Source organism: Miscanthus floridulus, chromosome 3 (genome assembly GCF_019320115.1).
Source record: "Miscanthus floridulus cultivar M001 chromosome 3, ASM1932011v1, whole genome shotgun sequence".
Classification (NCBI taxonomy): Eukaryota; Viridiplantae; Streptophyta; class Magnoliopsida; order Poales; family Poaceae; genus Miscanthus; species Miscanthus floridulus.
In genome coordinates this window covers 139,950,221-139,969,152 of record NC_089582.1, presented here as the reverse complement: position 1 = coordinate 139,969,152, position 18,932 = coordinate 139,950,221, and the positions used below count along the sequence as shown (strand labels likewise).

Genomic DNA, 18,932 nt, shown 5'->3' with positions numbered 1-18,932 from the left:
GCTTTGGGCGAGCTTTGTTTGCACTTGTCAAAGCAGCCCCTAGCTCCATCCACACCCACACCAGTCACCACTACGCCTCAAAGCAAGCAAATGCAAAGCAACCAAAAAAACCCACAAGGAAAGCACGCAGCACGCACACGCACACTAGGCACTCGCATTGCACGGCCACAGATCAATTCACAGTGATCCACGCAAAGCAAACGCGACGCAGCTCCGCAGCTGGGAGCTTGGCTCGTGGCCAAACAGAACACATGGAGCAGAGTAAAAGAGAGGCAGTGGCGAGCATGAACGAACAGCAAGATGAGACGGCGATATCCCCACAAGGATTGTGTTGTGCTTGTGCCCGTGACTGACTTTACAGGCCGTGTCGCTCGGCGAGACGGGGCCGGCTGGTACCGGTGCCGGAGTAGTGCCGGTGCCGGCCGGGCGGCGTCAGTGGGAGAGCAGAGCAGACCGCTTCCAAAGCAAAGCGAAGGGCGCTTTCGCTGTTGCATGGGCGAGCACCGCATCATGGTGGCCTTGCACTTGCGCGCAAAAAGGAGAAGGCACCGCCGCTGGTTTGTTGTTTGGTGATCCGCTTCTCCTTCCAGACGGTCGTCGTCGGCTCTTCAATTCCCCTCGGGTCTTCTTTTCTTTCTTGCAGGACCGTGGCCAAACTTTTGAACGAGCCCTGCGTGCCTGATCTTCTGAGATGTTGAAATGAAGAGCAGGCCTGGTGCGTCTGCCTCGGTGTCTAGCACTTGTTCTTGCCCTCGTTCTTCTTCCTGGTTCTGCAAACTTCGCAGGGCTACTATACGTTGTCATTGGTGATTGTAGGTTGCTGATTCATGATGTTAGGAGTAGGATCATCAACCGGATGCAATTCTCACACAACTGGCATCTGGCATCTGCTAATTTAGGAAGGAAAAGCGAGCTCTCAATTGACTGATTGAGAGAGCTCGGTGTGCCAGTAGCACGAGGCTCAAGTAGCGACAGCAGCCTGAGGTGAGGTCAGACAGAATCCGCAGCACAATGCCAGAACACGCTTCGAATGATGGAAGCGACGGACGGACGGACGGACAGGCGTCACAAGACGAAACCATCTCAAATCACACGCGAACAATCATGAAATCACACTACGAGTACGTACACGCTCACTAGGCACAAGGGATGCCGCCAAACAATCTACTATACTAACTAAGCAGGAAAGAAACCGGCAATGCCGGAGGCTCCAGAAGATGAGACTCAGACGGCGGCCTCCATTCTCGGCTCGAACGAGAGCGCGGCCACGAAGCCCGTGGCGGCGTCCCCGCCGGCGCGCCGCGGGAGCTCCTCCCACCGGTTGGTCCTGACGTCGCACATGAAGCAGCCGCTGGCGCCGCCGGCGGAGCTGGAGCTGACGCAGACCATGACGCGGCCGCCGTGGCCGACGCAGTTCACGTCCGCCTTGGCGCCGCGGAAGGCGTGCGCCATGGCGGGCGGCATCGCGGCCACCTGCCGCCACGCGCCGCCCGCGAACTCCCACACGCGGAGGCTGGCCGCGTCGAGGAACTCCGAGAGCACCACCGCGTAGGCGGCGCCGCCGCAGGCCACCACGTCGATGGAGTACTCGTGGTACGCGGGCAGGATACGGGGCAGCTCCGCGAACGCGCGGCGCGCCAGGTCGCAGGCCACCACCGTGCCCGAGCGGCTCAGGAAGTAGGCCACGGCGTCGCCACCTCCGTCCCGGCACGCCACGGCCGACGAGTACTGCCGCGACGCGCTCCGCTGCATGGTGGTGGCCACGACGTCGCCGGACTTGCTGAGGAAGTAGACCGTGTCGCCGCCGACCTCCGCGACGCGCTCCTCCCGGGACGAGGCGTCCTCGGCCGGTTTCCGCGACAGCGCGGCCTCGTCGCCCCACGCGTTCGTAGACGAGTCGTACATCACCGAGAACAGGTCCGGGAGCTCGCCCAGGATGAGCACCACGCGGTACGGCGAGCCATACATGGCGACAGCCTGCAGCGCGCCCGCCGCGCGCGCCGGCGTCGGCGGGAGCGCGCGGGACGCGCCCGTGAGCGGGTTGACCACGGTGAGGTGTCCCGTGCCCGGGTCGCGGTACAGCACGAGCCCGCCCGCGGCGGCCACCGGCTGCAGCGGCCCCGGTGCGCCACGCCACCGCGCCCAGGCGCGCTCGGCGGAGTCGAAGACGGCGGCGGGGCGCGGCCGCCGCTCGTCCTGGTCCTGGTCCTGGTGGTCGGGGTCCTCGAGCATGAGGAACCATGGGTCCCGTGCCGTGACGCGCGCGCAGGAGGCGCGGAAGGTGCGGGACTCCGCCGCGGCGCGCCACCGGCGGGAGACGCCACGGAGGCGGAAGTAGCTGGCCGGCGGGAGGCGCGCGAGCACGCGCTCCAGCATGTCGTCGTGGAGGTCGGCGAGGCCGGGCGCCGCGCGCTTGCGCTTCTTGCCTCCGGCAGCTCCGTCCAGCGTGGCCGCCATGCCGGCGCAGGGGGCGGGCGGGTGGGCGGGCCAATAACGTAGGAGGCGGCACAAGAAGAGCTTGGCAGCAGAGGCGGAGCGGAGGCCGGAGGGAATCTAAGCATGAGCCACTAGTGGAGGTGCGACTTGCGAGGGGCGCTGGCTTTATACGAGCGGGAGCGGAGGAGCGGTGGTGGGAAAACGAACCTTCGTTGTGTGGCAGCCTGGCAGGGCAGCGGTGGACCGGTGGTGGAGGAGGAAGGAGAGGGAGGGGGCTCTTTTTGTTCGCGTCGCGTTGACATGCGGAGCACGGGAGGAGGGAAAGAGAAAGGCGCCGTGGCTTTGGGCCGGCGTGAGGTGGTGGTGGTGGTGGTGGTGATGGGGCGAGGCGGCCGTGGACTCGTCGCGTCACGAGCGAGCGTGTAGCGTAGGCACCACCTTTGCCGGTCGTTTGTTCCCTGTCTCTGTCCGCCGTTGAGGCCACAGCCCTGAGCGTGGACCACCGTCGGAGGCCGAACGCTCCGACGCCCACACCCTGCACAGAGACAATTGTCACAAAGAGCTCCACCAACAACTCCAACGAACCGAGGCCGTGGGGCGTGAAACCCTGACAGGAGCAGCGAGGCGAGCCTGACCCATGCCACCGTCCGTCCACAATCAGATCGAGGAACACCAAGCCGCTTGGAACACTATCGAGGCGAGGAGGCGTGCCCGAGTAAAAACGCCCCAGTCGTGGGTATTAACCACAAGAATAATCAGGTTGTTCGACATGGATCGATGTGGGTGCCTCTAGCGGCTTAAGTAGTCAAACACAAGATATTTACCCTAGTTCAGACTTAAGATATTTGAACCAAACAAAGTCATAGGGTCTGTTTGAAGGGGCTCTGTGCCTCCGGCTCCGGCTACTGTAGCACCACTGCAGAGGAGCCGTCGAACACCGGCTCCTCCAGCTTCTCTCTATTCCTAGTTAAAAACTGCCAGAGCCGGAGATACAGCCTGTTCGCTCGTTGGCATCGGCTTCCGGCAGACCTACCTCTACCCAGTTGCTCATCATCCGTTCCAAGCTGGACGCACGTGTCTCCCAGGAACACCAGGTCATCAATGGCGCTGACATACGCTGCCCCCAAGCGGTCCCACTCCTTATCCTCCTTCGCATCGTCCAGTTGGACGGTTACTTTAAGGAGGGAAAGGGGGTTAGAACTGTTTGCACAGGGGTAATGAAGACGATTACTTGGAGGAGGTAAGGGGGTTGTACTATTTTCATGCGGTAGGGGGGCTCAAGCCCCAATGTAACACCCTCGGTGTTAAGTCTTAATTAAATTGTCTAAGCATGTCATGAGAATCATAATTATCCTTCATTGCATCATCCTTGCATGCATATAGAGACCGAGTCGACAGAGCAGGTGATCACCGACAAGCCTGAGTACGAGGAGATTGTTGAGAAGTACGAAGAGGAGGTCCTCGTGCAGGAGAAGATCCAGGAGCCGCCGATTGATTTTGCTGACACCGCGCTTGCCCAAGGTAAGCCCCAGTGCATGATCCCTAATTTATATATTCACCGTATATATATTTGTGCATTACGCTCTAGGAATTTTATGGAACCCACATGCATAAAATACTATCATATGAGTCCTACTAGTTATAGTTCCGTGTAGCTGCTATGCTTATGACCCATTGATGGCGTGAGCGACCTACCGTTGCTCACAATAGGTTATTTATTACTCACATGGAAAATGATGGTAAGAACTTGGTGACCGGGCAGAAAACGGGAAAGGTGGTTGGGGTTACTAGTTGGTGCATTAAGTCGAGGTCCTGTGACCAGAGGGCTTCGTCTTGGGTGCACGGTTTCCTGCCTTAGTCAATTAAGAACCGTTCGTTGTCTAAACCATATGTCAAGTTTCGACTGTCCTGGAACATACTTGCTTCATGGGGGCGGGAAGTTGCATACCTTACTTGTCATGGGTTCGGCTTCCTTCCGGGCCGAGTGGTATGGAGGCGGGGAGAGATGGAGTTCCAAGGGCACCAGCCTGCCTCATTGGCCGCAGTGTTGGGACTTGGAGTCTGAGTTAGGCGGGGACTCTAGAGCTTGTGACAGGTTTGGGAACGGCTACTCTTGTTTGTGCTTGTGGTACAGACGAGGTGTGTGTTTGGGGTCCCAGCTAGGAGTCATTGGGTTTGAGATGGTATCTGCTTGACTAACGTCGAGCATCGTAGAAATTAATGGAATGTGGATGAGAATAAGGGGGTGTTTGAAAGGGCTCATCGTGAGGGGCTCCTACAAAGGAGCCAAAGCCGTTTTGGAGGAGCCGCAGTGTCGGTGGGAAAAGCGACCAACACGTAAATATTTGTAGTTTTATCGTACGTTGTGATCAGATGTGGCCTAGCACTCAATGACACAGGTTTTATACTGGTTCAGGCAACGTGCCCTACGTCTAGTTTGAGTCGGTCGGTGACTTTATTCCTGAGTCCAGGTGCTCGAAGTTTGCCGTGGCATTACAAACGAGAGAGAGTCCGATGGGGGTGCAAGAGGTCCGGTCGAACTCTGGACCGAAAGGCCAAGAGTGACGGGAGCTCCAACGTGCGCTAAGTATTTGAGCGTGTGCTCTATTGGAATCGTTTGAATCTAGGTTGTCCGAATCGATCGTTTAACTCGTCGTCTATGTCAATCGATCCTCCTTTTGGAGAGAGCGCATCCCCTTTTATAGATGAAGGGGATGGCTTTACAAGAGAGGGTGTGAGAGAAAGAGATGTGTGTGCTACCTAGTCTTGTCGCCCATGCCATCGGGTACAAGGCGGTTTGTCGGCGCCCACAACACTATTTATGTCTGGATGCATGTGGTAGGCTCCATCGTGATCTTCTGGTATGGCCAATGTCGGCGCCTATCATACTGTAGGATAAATGTCGGTGCCCATAACATTATTGGTGTTCTGACATGTCTGGAAGGTAATAAAGCACCCTTCTGACATGACCTGATAGTACTATCCTGCAGGTGCTCCGGGTACAGTCCTTGATATTGCAGTTGACTGGAACGCCCTACCTTACTTGCTCTATCATTTCCTGGGTCTTTACCGAGCGGGCGTCCCCGGTCGGTCGTTCCCCAGTCGGCTCCGGCCTCCCGGTCGGAGAAGTGCTATAAGCAGAGGTTCGATGTACTCCTAGTTGGAGAAGCGAGTCGGAGTCAGAGGCGAGCATCGTCCCTTTTTGGCCAGGCCTTCTGGTCGGAGAGGCGGGCCAAAGTCGAAAGCGACGGAAGCGAGTGCCATTCCTCCTTGGATAGGCCTTGCGATCGGAGAGGCAGGCTAAAGATGGAGGTGAGCGTCGTTCCTCCTTAGTCAGGCCTTCTGGTCGGAGAGGTGGGCTGGAGTCGGAAGTGACGGAAGCGAGCGTCGTTCCTCCTTGGCTAGGCCTTTCGGTCGGAGAGGCGGGCCGGAGTTGGAGGCGAGCGTCAGTCCTCCTTGGCCAGGCCTTTCAGTCAGAGAGGCGGGCCAGAGTCGGAAGCGACAGAAGCGAGCGTCGTTCCTCCTTGGCTAGGCCTTTTGGTCAGAGAGGCGGGCCGGAGTCGGAAGCGACGGAAGCGAGCGTCGTTCCTTCTTGGCCAGGCTTTTCGGTCGGGGACTGGATCGCCCTTTTGGCCTTTCATTAGGTTTTTTGGCTGGCCTAGGAGTTGTGCGTCATTTACAACGTTGTCTGCTGGGCTGAGCTTTTGCTGGGAAGCAGGTCCATGAGGGACCCTAGGTTTATGAACCCGATAGAAGCCCCCAAGCCCCCGGGTGATTCGGGTAGAATCGTTTGGGGGATTTTTCATCTTGACGGCAGGTGCGCACGAGCGCACCCGTGGGTGTAGCCCCCGAGCCTACGTCCGACTGGCGAGTCGGTTGGAGGCTGAGCATCTTGGTACTCATCCTGCAGACTGTCATTTGGGGTGTTTGCCCATGTTTATCTCGCTCCCGACCTGCGCGGTCAGTTGATTTCCCGAGTCGACGTCGGGAGACCTGAGCCCCTGAGCCCCGTTGGGCTTGGTAGGGGTTGGTCTAGTTCCATGCGTTACCTCGTCTGTGGTTTTCGCAATCGAAGGGGCTGAGCTAATGTTGCTTGCCTCGATGGCTCGAGCGACGCGCTCGGTGAGCTCGCTAACGGGCATGTTCGAGTGGAATCTAGGTCTGTCGTTCATGACGGGGTCGGCATAGCCCTCATATGGCATTCCAATGCTCCTTAACCCATATCTCGACAGATGCCCAGATCATTCCAAAGACCGACCCAGGTGGCCTGCTGGCCTCCCCTCGTTGGAGATTCTGTGGGCATGGCTCAAGGTTAGGATCGAATGAGAAGGTTGAGATGACACTGTCTGCTTCGGAGTAGACTAGGCTAGGGCCACTGGGGCTCATCTGCACTTTGTCCCCTAGCTCTGTTTGATGCGAGGCGGCCTCAAGCCCTTCGCGGGACGGCCTTTGAACCCCGGTCGGTTGTTGCTCATGTTTGAAAGAGGCAACTATCGCTTCGTGACACAACATGGAGTGTTGTGATGCATCAATTGCATATGCGATGCTTTGGATGTATGGGATGAATGAATGTGTGCATGGATGAATGTGTGAATGCGTGTATGAGAATGGTTGATTGAGTGTTTATGCATTCAGAAAATAGAATAAAGTAAGAGGGATTGGTAGAGTTACCTCAATGACTCGAGTGATAGGCTTGAGAAGTTTTTATCGGATATGTCAGAATGAGATCCGCGCTCGTCGTTCATGACAGAGTTGGCATGGCCCACATGTGGCATCCCTTTGCTCCTTACCTGTCTCTCGATGTTCGCCTGAGCCGTCCAATCGACTGAGGAAGCCTGTTGGTCTCTCCTTGGTGGAGATCTCGTTATTGGGCCTTTCCAAGTCTTGCCTAGGAAGGCGGAGGGCCGCCTGCATACGGGTGTGCCTTGTTTCCCATGCCCGATGTGTGGTAGTGGTGGGCCATGCCTAGGCCACGTCCCGTCTAACCAGGCACCGTCTCGTCGAGCAGGGCGCCTCCCATTAGTCAGGACGCATCCCGCCGCATCCCATCCGCATTGAATGGGGGAAGGGAATGGTTTTTTTGCCCCAATCCTTCGCCTTTCCCCAACTGATGCACCTCCTCCTTAAATAGGGGAAGGGAGAGGGCTTTCGTCCTGTTCCTTTGCCTTTTCCGCAACTACCGCCTCTCCTCCTTCTTCCTTCTCGCCAAGGGCGTTCGTGCCGTGGCGGTTCCTAAGTGAGAGAGAGTAGGATGAGGGAGAGGAGAACTCATAGATCTGTTTTGTGAATCTAGAGCGTAATGTCGAGCTAGAGGCCATCCACTGTGGATGAGTCGGTGCTGGCCGCCTTTGCTGGGAAGGGGCTACTTCCGTCGAAGGAGTGGCGCACTAGAGGGCTCTTGCAGGGGAGGATTTCCCGTGACCTTAGGTCGGCGAGGTCGTCTCCTTCCTTGCCTTCCATAAGTGCGGATTAGGATACCCCGCGCACTGGTTTCTATGCGGGCTCCTCAATGAGTGGGGCCTAGAGCTGCAGCACCTCAATCTGACTAGGGTGCTGCACATTGGCAGCTTCGTCACTGTGTACAAGGCCTTCCTCGGGATGGAGCCGCATGTGAATTCTTCCGGTAGATCTTCACTGGGCGAGCTTTGTCGAAGGGGAAGTCAGCTAGGACCGCGCTGATGGGTGGCTTCGCCCTGTAGAAGAAGCCAAGTTCGTCGGGCTCTTACCCCGCGTACACCCCCTATGACTCCAATCGAGAGTGGCACGGGGAGTGGTTCTACATAAGGAACCTAGTGGAGGCGCCGTTCCTATCATTCACCAAAAGGAGACCAGAGAGGCGGGAGAGCTGGTCGTGGGGCCCCTCCAGCCGGTAGAACAAGCTAGAGATCATCGGGGTAGAGCTCCAGAAGCTGTTGTAGCATGTCCTCGATGGGGTGTGGGTGTTCCACACCTTCTTCCACCATCAGGTCGCCCCGCTAGCGGAAAGGACGTGACCGATGTGGCTGTACTCTGGCCCGACAGACCCCGACTACACGTCGTCGGTGGAGTTGGCGAAGGACGAAGTGTGGAGCCGACTCGACCGGGTGCTGCAACTGAAGGCTCGGGAGACCATTGAAGGAAAGCCCGGACCTCTTCACGCTGAGAAGCTACCCAATCTGGTACATTCTCCTTTCCTTATTTCGTGTCCCTTTCGATCTCACTCTCCTATAATTTTGACTTCAAATTGTCCATTTTGTAGGGCCTTATCAGATATAAATCCCGGCCATATCTTCTGAAGGGGTCGGAAGGCATGGCTCGGCAAGCCACCTTGAAGGAGACGGCGGATAGTAGGAAGAAGAAGAGAGCTGAGAAGGCTCGGAGGAACCACGGGAAGGAGATGGAGATCGCCTGACGGGTGCGGCCCAGCGAGAATCGGAGCGATATCGAGGCAGAGCTCGAGTCAGAGGACCCCACGGAGATGGGTGATGACATGATCTCCTCCGAGGATGAGGGAGATTGGGAGGTCATGACTTCGGTGGAGGATCATGAGCCAGTGGGCGGGAAGCAGAGAGGCACAGCGACATTCCCACACCAAGGAAGTGCACCGTGAGCTCGAACGCCGTCAGCGAGCGAGAGGCAAAGCGAACGTGGTCACCGTGCCCTTTGGAGGCGTCGGCGACCTTGTCCCCACCTGCTCTAGGCATGATAGGGTAGGCCAGGTGGTCGAAGGAGTGGGCTCGCACCTGCGCATCATTGGGGCTGGCGCTGGTGTGCGACCCACAACTAGGGGATGCCCTGCCAGCTGCTCCAGTCGGTGCGCCTCGAGCCGGCGGTCGTGGGGACATGCGCACCGATCGGGAGCCAGCCGGGTTGACTCCCCCATCGGTCAAAGTGAGGGGGCATGACTCGTGACCTACGAGCTGCCCTCGTCCGGTGGGCCTGTTGCCAGCAGGTCGGGGCTTTAGAGCCCTATCGCTTGCGTCCTGATATGCTTTCTTTGTTTCCTTTCGATCTCAAAGTTGAGTTTTTTGGGTGCGACTGACCTGTATTTTTTCGACAGTGGCAAGATACTGGTGGGGTTGAGCATCGCCCCGCCTTCTGCGTGGGAGGAGTAGAGGCCCTACCTATAGTGGGTCACGGTGAGCGGTGGTGAAAGCAGGCTGGCGGTGGTGCGGTCTTCCCCTCTGGGGGGCTATGCCTTCCTGGCCGGTCGCGGGTCTAGCAGCGGCGGCAACGGAGGTGATGGCAACAAGCCTGATGGTGACGACGGCGGCTGGGTTGGAGGTGACCCTCGTGATTCCTCCTGCATCGGTAGTAGCAAAAGAGAGGGGGGAGACCAGACTCCCTGCCTCGCCTAGCAGAGGGACACACGGCTTGCCCTCCTAGTCGGAGCAGTCGAGTCAGGAGGAGATGTGGCCAGACCAAAGGCAGAACAACCATCGGCGGACCGTGAGGTCAAGGAGGTGGATATCCCCTGCCCTGGCAAGGTAGGCACTAGGGTGGAGCCGGTGGCCATCCCATAGTCGTAGGAGCTGGCGATGGTTCGGTCATTGGCTAGGCCTACCAGCGGGTTAGGGGTGACCACCGACCTGGTGTGGCCCTGCCCCGGTGACCCGAGGAAGGTGTGATTCATCCTATGGGATGAGGAGGAGGTGCAGCTCTGGGACGTACTTGGGGGGAGAGGACTCGCCATGGAGTCCGATCTTGCCAAAACCAGGGTGAAGCTCGAGCAGGCCTTGGAGCGGGTCAAGGTCGTCCATCAGGCGGTGGCGGTTGACCTACCCCGAGTTGCACATGTAAGTTTTCTACATTCATCCTTGGCTCCTTAGTCTCTTGCTGGTTGCTTTAGCACATTGGCTTCTTGCTCTACAGGGCGTGGAGGAGATATCGAGCCGTAAGTCATGTTTCCTCTGGGAGGAGCACGCTCGGATGGAGCGGGATGTTGCGGTGTCGCGGTGGATCGCCAAGCTCGAGCTCCAGCTAGAGTCCGCCCATCGTGAGTCTCGAGACCGGGAGACCGAGGTGATGGAGGCGCGGGCGATGGAACTGCTCGTGATAGAGCAGGCGATCGCCGCTGAGCGGAAACTTGAGGCGACGAAGGTCCGCTAGGCGGAGACCGAGGCGACGCTCTAGAAGTCCCTGGTGGAGACCGAGGCGGCGCTCTAGAGTTCCCTAGAGGCCCTGGAGTCAGAATGGAAGTCCCGATCGGAGGTCGACCAGGAAGTGCTCGCGCTCTAGGGGCAAGTGCTAGGGACGGAGGAGTCGAACGCTCGGCTACGCGAGCAGGTGACCCGATAGGAGGAGGGACTCTCCATCCTCAAGAACACCCACCTTGGTATGTACCTGTTCCGCCTTTGATGTCTTGGTTTTTTCCTTTAGCTTGCTTCTGAGCTTGTCATCCTTCTTCCAGAGCTAGGCGGAAAGGTTAGTTCTCTGGAGCAGGACCTGGAGATGGCTAAGGCGATGATCGGTCGGAGTGTAGAGGCGCTGGCCAAGTCCCTTGAAGAGCGATGTGTTCTCAAAGGAGAGCTTGACTAGGTTCGCAATGTCACCTAGGTCATCGTCTCGGAGGTGTTCGGGTCGGCACCGAGCACCAGCACGCCTGTCATCCGACTGGCGGAGGCCCCGGACAAAGTTCAGGCGCTTATCTCTAACAGAATGTTTTATGGGACGTCAGGGGTGTTGACTTTGGTGGCGACGCACCACACGGACCTAAACTTTGCCGCTATCTATAGCAGGTACACTGACGGCTGGAGCCCAGATGCCATCCATGCGCTCGGGGAGAGCTTGCTACCATATGCACAGTTGGTGGCAGAGCAAGTCTCCGCGTAATGGGTGATGGAGGCTCATCGTGCAAGTATGGCTGAAGGCACGCGCCAGGAGGACATTGCCCAGCCTACGGATGGAGTAGAGCCTGGGTCGGAAGTGAACGTCGCGCCGCCTTCGACCGAGCCAAACGTCGTCCCTTCAGAGACCGAGCAGCCCTCGTGTTCGCCGGTCGAGCCGGTAGCCGATGCCGTCAGGCAGCCGTAGTAGAAATTAGAGTAGAAGTACTTAGAGTATGTAAAGGATAAGTTCATGGGGAAGCCCCCGTGTGAACAGTTGTATTGCTGAATACACCAATTTTTGTTTTGTGATGAATCACTTTGTTCGTGGAAGCTTGTCCCATCCGTTCCTTATTTTTACCCTAGCATAGCTTTGTTTCTTATTCTTTGTTTTTTGCACCTGCGCGTTTGAACCGTAGGCTACAACCTTAAGAACCCGGGCGTGGCCTGTGAGGCTCAGCTGTTCGTAGCCGTAGGTCATGGCGGGGTGTGATCGGTCAGAATGTTTAAAGCAAAGTTACGTAAGGTAATTAAAGGAACGGACCACCCTTTCGTTCGGGCAAAAAGGTATTTACCATATGATAATAAAAAGAGAGGTGGAGATCGCACCTCCGTGGAGCCCCCGAGCGACCTAGGCCAAAAGTGTTCGGGCCGAGGTGCTTTGTAGGAGCGAACATTGAATGAAAGAAAGCGGTAAGACCGAGTTTTAGGGGAAGAAACGACGTAACTGTTTGATGTTCCAAGTGTTGGTGAGAATGTCGCTGTTGTCGTCCTTCAGCCGGTAGGTGCCCAGTCAGATCACTTGGGTCACCGTATAGGGTCCATCCCAAGGCTGAGAGAGCTTGTGTTTCTCCTTGGTCGATTGAGTCCTTCAAAGCACGAGGTCTCTGACCTCGAGGATCCTTCCTCTGATTTTCCTCTCATGGTACCTACGGAGAGTCTACTGGTAGCGAGTGGAGCGGATGATGGTCATCTCATAGGCCTCCTTGAGCTGGTCGACTGTGTCTTGTTGACCCTCCGTGGCTCGGTTGCAGTCAAAGGCCTTCACTCTTGGGGCACCGTGGTTGAGGTCGAAGGGCAGCACTACTTCAGCTCCGTAGGCTAGGAACAAGGGTGTGAACCCTATGGATCGGTTCTGGGTCATTCTCAGGCTCCAGAGGATCGTTGGGACCTCTGCAACCCATCGCCCGATGTACTTGTTGAGTCGGTCGAAGATGCGAGGCTTGAGTCCCTGGAGGACCATGCCATTGGCTCGCTCGACCTGACTGTTAGTACGTTGAGGTCCGACCGAGGCCCAGTCGATCCTGATGCTGTATCCATCACAGAAGTCTAGGACCTTCTTCCTGGCGAAGTTAGTTCAATGGTCAGTGATGATACAGTTAGGAATGTCGAACCGGTAGATGATGTTGAGAAAGAATTTGATCGCCTCTTCCGAGCGAATGTTGGTGACAGGCTTGGCCTCTATCCACTTGGTGAATTTGTCAACCGCTACGAGTAGGTGAGTGACGCCGCCTGAGCCCTTTTTGAGGTGTCCTACCATGTCGAGGCCCCAGACCGCGAACGACCAGGTGATGGGGATGGTTTGAAGCTCCTGTGCCGACAAGTGCGTTTGCCGAGCGTAGAATTGGCATCCCTCACACCTGCGGATGACCTCCTCTGCATCTCGTAGCGCAGTGGGCTAGTAAAAACCTTGGCGAAAGGCTTTTCTGACTAGTGACCTCGAGGCCACATGATGTCCTCAGATTTTGGCAGGGATCTCGAGGAGGAGCTACTTGCCTTGGTCGGTAGGGACGCACTTCATGAGTACTCTCGACGGACTTTATTTGTAGAGTTCGTTATCGATCATGACGAATGTCTTGACGCATCGAGCGATCTGTCGTGCTTGAGTCCTTTCAGGTTGGAGAACCTCCTCAACGAGGTAGGCGAGTAGCGACGCTCGCTAGTTGGCTTGATCGAGTGCCACCACGGCGACTTCGGCGGGCGATGTTATCACGGAGGCACTGGGGTCAGAGCCCCCGAGCGCTGGGTCGGCATCGGGGTGTGTCTGGATCAGACCTTTCAGGATGCGGGCAGATGGTTCATAAAGGTCATTGATGAAGACCCCGTTCGGAGACGGAACCTGCCTGGTAGCTAATTTTGCGAGAAAATCGGCGACATCGTTGTCCTTTCGGGGGGCATGGTGTTGCTCGATCCCCTAGAATTTGTCCTCGAGCTTGTGTACCTCCTAGCAGTATGCTGTCATGAGGGTGCTTTTGCAAGAGGACTCCTTCATGACCTGGTCAACGACTAGCTCCAAGTCATCGCGGATGTAGAGCCACGTAGCGCCGAGCTCGATGGCGATGCGCAGTCCGTTGATGAGGGCCTCGTATTCGGCGGCGTTGTTTGAGGCCGAAAAGTGGAGGCAGATTGCGTAGCGGAGCCTACTCCCGTCCAGGGATATCAGAAGCACTCCAGCCCCTGAGCCGGGCGCCATTATGGACCCGTCGAAGTATATCGTCCAGTACTCGTGGGTGACGTCCGGAGTCGGTAGCTGGACCTCTGTCCATTCGGCGACAAAGTATGCGAGAGCCTGAGACTTGATAGCAGTATGGGGATATACCTGATGTCGTGGCCCATTAGCTCGAGTGCCCACTTGGAGATTCGTTTCGCAGCGTCGCGGTTGCGAATAATGTCTCCGAGCGGGTATGAAGTGACGATCGAGACTTCGTGGTAGGTGAAGTAGTGCAGAAGCTTCCGGGTCGCCATTAGCGCGGCGTATAGGAGTTTCTGCACCTAGGGGTACCGGACCTTGGGGTCGATGAGTACCTCCCCGACGAAGTACATGGGTCGTTGGAACTTAAGGTGGTGTCCCGGCTCCTCCCTTTCGACGTTGAGGGCGACGCTCACCACGTGGTTGCTTGTCGCGACGTAGAGGAGAAGGGGTTCTTCGCGTTCGAGAGCGACGAGGATTGAGGCCGATGTTAGTGACGCTTTAAGGCTTTCCAGAGCCTACTGTGCTTCCTTAGTCCAGATGAAAGCGTCCGTCTTTTTGATAAGCTTGTAGAGAGACATCCCCGTTCGCCGAGCCGGAAGATGAATCAGCTCAGGACGGCCAAACAGCTGGTGAGCCTTTAAAGAGTAAAGACTATTAAAGCAGTTCAACAAAGACCAAACTACCCCTAATTAATGCACAAATCAGGGTTTCCACTTTCAGTTACTCTTGAGTGACTAATATGACTAAACTACTTTAGTTCTTTTTAGTCAGTTTATTTGACAGTTTAGTAGCTAAAGTGACTAGTAGCTAAACTTTAGCAGGAGAAACAAAACAGACCCTTAATATTAGAGGCTTCGTTCGCTTCGCTGAAAAAATAAGCTGAAACATTATTCCGACTGATTTGTTGAGAGAGAAAAATATTGTTTCAGGTGAAAAGACAAGCAAAAAAAAAAAAGTACAGCCGTCACAAATGAAAAATGTGAAGCGCGATGTTTGAAGTCCCAAGTATCACGTGCCTTAGTACGTGCAGGCTGGCAGGTGCAGCCTGCAAGTCTTGAAGAAGGGTGCCGGTGCAACGGGACGCTGCTGCTCTGCCGTCGTTTTGACCTCGACGGCTCGACGCAATGCACCGGCCGTCGTCATCCATGCTCCTGCTCCATCCAGTGCTCCTGGCACAGGGGCGCGTACACCACGGACGGACGGACGGCGGCAGGCAGGCCAAGGTCCCGTCCTCCTCCTTGGCACGGTAGAAGTGCAGTGCAGGCAGGTGCAGACCGTGCAGCCAAAGGCACGCGAACAAACGAGGCGAAGGAAAACAAGAGGGGAGGGAGAAGGGTCTAGCTGACTTATCAGCCAACGAATAATATTTTTTCCTTATATCAAACCAGCTAATAGCATTTTCAGTCATAACTTATAACCCAAACAAACCCAAACGAACATGGCGAGCAGCAGGCCCCGTTGGGTACAGTACTTGGGTAGCTTGGGTTTGGGTTTGGGTTCCACTTCCACCGCAAACAGAAACAGGACGGCCGAGGCCTGACGTGAGGCCTGAGGGGCTCCGTTCCGTCCGGGTCCGGCCGTCGTAAACAGAAGCAGCAGGAAATCAGGAATGCACTGCAAGCGACAAGAGCCCTGCGTGCCTCTCGGGGCAGCGGTAATCTCTTCTTTCTATATCCTCGTGCGGTCTGCATCTGCATGTGTCTGTGGTCGCGACTCTTGACATGGATGGGCGAGCTTTTGCTTTTGCGCAAGTCAAAATGGATGGGCGGGCCCCTCCTGCCCTCCCCTCTCTCTCCCTGGGGTGGAGCCCGGGCAACCGAATACGAGGTGGGCCTCCTTGTTCGCTCCACACTCTCCGAGTAATAAACAACGTATATACCCGGTTCCGTGTGCAACACCACACGTGTATACTGGTGTAGGAGTAGAGTATATCTGAGCCACATTACACAGCACGTCGACACCTGTCTGCAACGGCCCTGACGCTGCTTCCACTGACCACGTCGACCCTGCCGGAGGCAGCGACCGCGGCAGTGATATGTCTTTCTCCCAGCATGTTCGATTGACTGGTTCATATCGTTGCTGGTTTGTGAAAAAGTACTGCTGACTGGTTTATGTGAAAGAAAAATATTGTTCTAGCTGAAAATTTACGATCGTTTACGACAAATCACAGCCAAACGAACAGGTTGTCCGAGGCCCAGGAGGCGAGTTCGGTTCAATTCCAAGGTGTTCGAGCCCATGTGGTAGTAGTAGTCTAGTATAAGCCTAAAGATGGGGCGAGAGAGAGGGACACAAATGCTGTAAACCTTAACTCAATTCTGTTATTCAAGCACTCGTCGTTACTGTATACCTTCTCCCTCTCAACCAAGCATTAGTTTCGTAGCTCCTGCTTACGACACCAACCCCTTACGACACCAACCCCACAACTACTCCTACGAACGAGTACTCAACAAGCACTAGTAATCCTTTGTTATAGCACACTTGAACAGAGTCACTCGCTCACCCTGAGCTGCAAGCAAGGCTGATGATTGATACGTTACTACCTGAGAGGCTCGAGCCGGAAACCCGGTCCTTCCGTTGCATGCAGGGTGCAGCACTGCGAAGCCGGCCGGTCAAGCTCTCAGGCCTGCCGCCTGCCCTCACGCACTGCGACTGAGAGGCTGCGGGCCCGCAGCATCCGATGCGTTCGTATGGTTCGGATTCGGAGGCGGCGAGGGCGGCGCTGCCAATGCCATGCCGCTGCGGCCTGCGTGTGTGTGACTGCCACTCCGACTGTTCGTCGGAGTCTCAGATTCTGATGCCCGCCCAGGCCAAAGTTTTCAACGCCATAATCATGCCATGCTTGGACGGACCTCAGCTGCCCTGCCACAGGGCGCTGCCGCCGCAGTACAACTACTGTTCTCAGCACAGCACAGCACAGCACAGCAGTGCCACTCACCGTATAGTCGCAGTATCTTTCTTAACTTAATAAACAGGCCGTTCGGAGGGTACATATGGCTACTGTAGCACAGCTTAGGCCAAATTCCAAGTTTTTTCACTCTCTCCATCACATCAATTTTTAGCCGCTTGTATGGAGTATTAAATGTAGGTAAAAAAAAAAACTAATTACACAGTTTAGTTGGAAATCACGAGATGAATCTTTTGAGCCTAGTTGGTCCACGATTGGATAATATTTGCCAAATAAGACGAAAGTGGTACTATTCATTGGGTTGAAATTTTTTCGCAATCTAAACGAGGCCTTATTTTGGATGATTGAATAGTATTATGTGAGAGAGAATAAGCTGAAACAAGCTGAAACAAGCTGGGACATGACCAGCCGAACGCGCTTAAAATCTTTTACTAAATGAAAGCATCTTTCTTTTGTTACTCCTATCCTAGTATATTACAAATGGCCTCCGGTGTTTGTTTCACACCATAAGACCTCCAAAGATCCTTTTCCCTCTACACTAAGTACACCGAAACCAGTTGCCCTGTAGCGCTGATCTCTAGGCCCCGTTCGGCTTGCTGAATTTTGGCTGAAATTGGCTGGAAAAATATTGTTCTTGCTGAAATGTTGTGAGAGAAAAACACTGTTCCGGCTGAAAAAAAAGAAGCCGAACAAGCCGAATATGGGGTAAGCTGAACGGGGCCTAACAAGTGACTCAACTCACTCCATATCCATAGTCAGTACTCCGTAGGAGTAATCTACCCTGACACCGATGCAATGTTGTCCTTGTGTCTACTACCGACAAACTTTGTTGTTAAACCTACCGCTAACTACCAATATCTGCGGCACGTACTCCTCCTAGTGCTAGCTAGGTTTGTTAGTTGATCTCTACCCATTGACCAAACGGGCAATTGGACCCTTGGATACGCGTCCTGATCAGGGGCGCCCAACCCTAATAAGGTTGGTGGGCCCCATCGCACAACACCATAAATAGGATGTGGGGGTCGGGGGGCGCCAAGCATGAGTTTTGCCTGAGCCGCCTAGCACCCCACCTACAGTCATAAACCCTAACCGATCATAGAGGGGGCGCTGCCAGCGACGAAAAGCACCACCGCCGGCCAACGCCACCACAGCACCGCCGTCCTTCGACACAGCACCGCCACCGGGACTTCACCAAGCACCGCGATGGCGAGCCCGTCTTCCTCCAAGGCGGCCGATGGTTTGCGCCCCCTTCACCCCTCTCTTTATCACTCTATATGTTAATCCAGTACTAGTAGATGCTTCTAGGACTCACAATTTATTCCAAGTACAAGTAGACATGCTAGATTTATGCCCAGAGATCCTGCTTTAACTCTGTCAATGGTATCAGACGCCTAACTAGGTGTAGATCTAGCCTATTGGATAAGAAAACCGAGTAGCAACTACAAGGAGGTGATAGATTCATTTTCGGATCTAAACAAAAGGTCACCGAACCCTAACCCTAATCAGGTGAAGCACAGAGAAGAGAAAGGGGTCTCGGCACACGAAGCCGAACCCTAACCCGCGAATCATACTCGGGGAAGAATAACAGTGAGCGAAACCCTAATACTAACCAAACCCTAATCCCTAAATCAGACAAATCCGAGAAGAACGAAGCAAGATGCCAAATCGGAGAAGGAAAGGGGAAAGGGGAAGGGATTTAGAAGATGGCTTACCTTGCCGCTGCACCGCATTGCTGTTTTGCCGGCGTGCGGGATGAAGGCCGAGCCATTGCTCGTCAGGTGAGTGTGAGCTCTAGCCAAGGGCGACGCCGCTAGTCCGCTCGACGGCGGCGCGCTCACCCGCGTGGGGAACGCGTGCGCTGGTGAGGGGCTGGCAACAGCGCCATGGTCTCTCTCTTCGCTCTCGCTCTATCACTCGACCGCCGCTGCGCTGAGGAGTAGAGAGGGTCGCGGTGAAGAGAGAGAAAGGAAGAATGCAAATGAGTTAGGGTTTCGGCGCCGCGGTCCGACAGGGGGTTTTGATCAACCGAAATCGTCGCTTGGCCATCGAATCTGGATGAACGGACGAGAGCGACTAGACCAAAATCGGCCTAGGTAGGCGAGCGCGATGGGCGACTTTGCCGACCCAGGCCCAGGTTGTGGCCTGGGCGCGGGGGAGGTGCCGCGAGCGCGCGTGGGCTACTGCTGCAGGTCGGGACGCGCACTGTTGCTGTTGGGCCGGTTACTGTTGCTGTAGGCCGGGACAGAATGAACAACAAATAAAGTTTGAAGTTTATTTAATTTTCAGAAGCAGATTTCGATGAATTTTGTCTAGT

The 18,932-nt window shown here is 55.7% G+C and overlaps 1 protein-coding gene across 1 annotated transcript; it reads right to left on the bottom strand.

The window, feature by feature from the left end:
• Window positions 1-267: 267 nt before the first annotated feature.
• Window positions 268-2,753, bottom strand: LOC136547223 (F-box only protein 13-like). Its single transcript, XM_066539186.1, has one exon. The coding sequence runs from the start codon at window positions 2,455-2,457 to the stop codon at window positions 1,225-1,227; it is 1,233 nt and encodes a 410-aa protein (XP_066395283.1). The 5' UTR covers window positions 2,458-2,753; the 3' UTR covers window positions 268-1,224.
• Between the last annotated feature and the right edge of the window lie 16,179 nt (window positions 2,754-18,932).

What these genes read in the sequence shown, in the direction of transcription:
- LOC136547223 (XM_066539186.1), bottom strand. Translation starts at nt 2,457, where the DNA reads ATGGCGGCCACGCTGGACGGAGCTGCCGGAGGCAAGAAGCGCAAGCGC.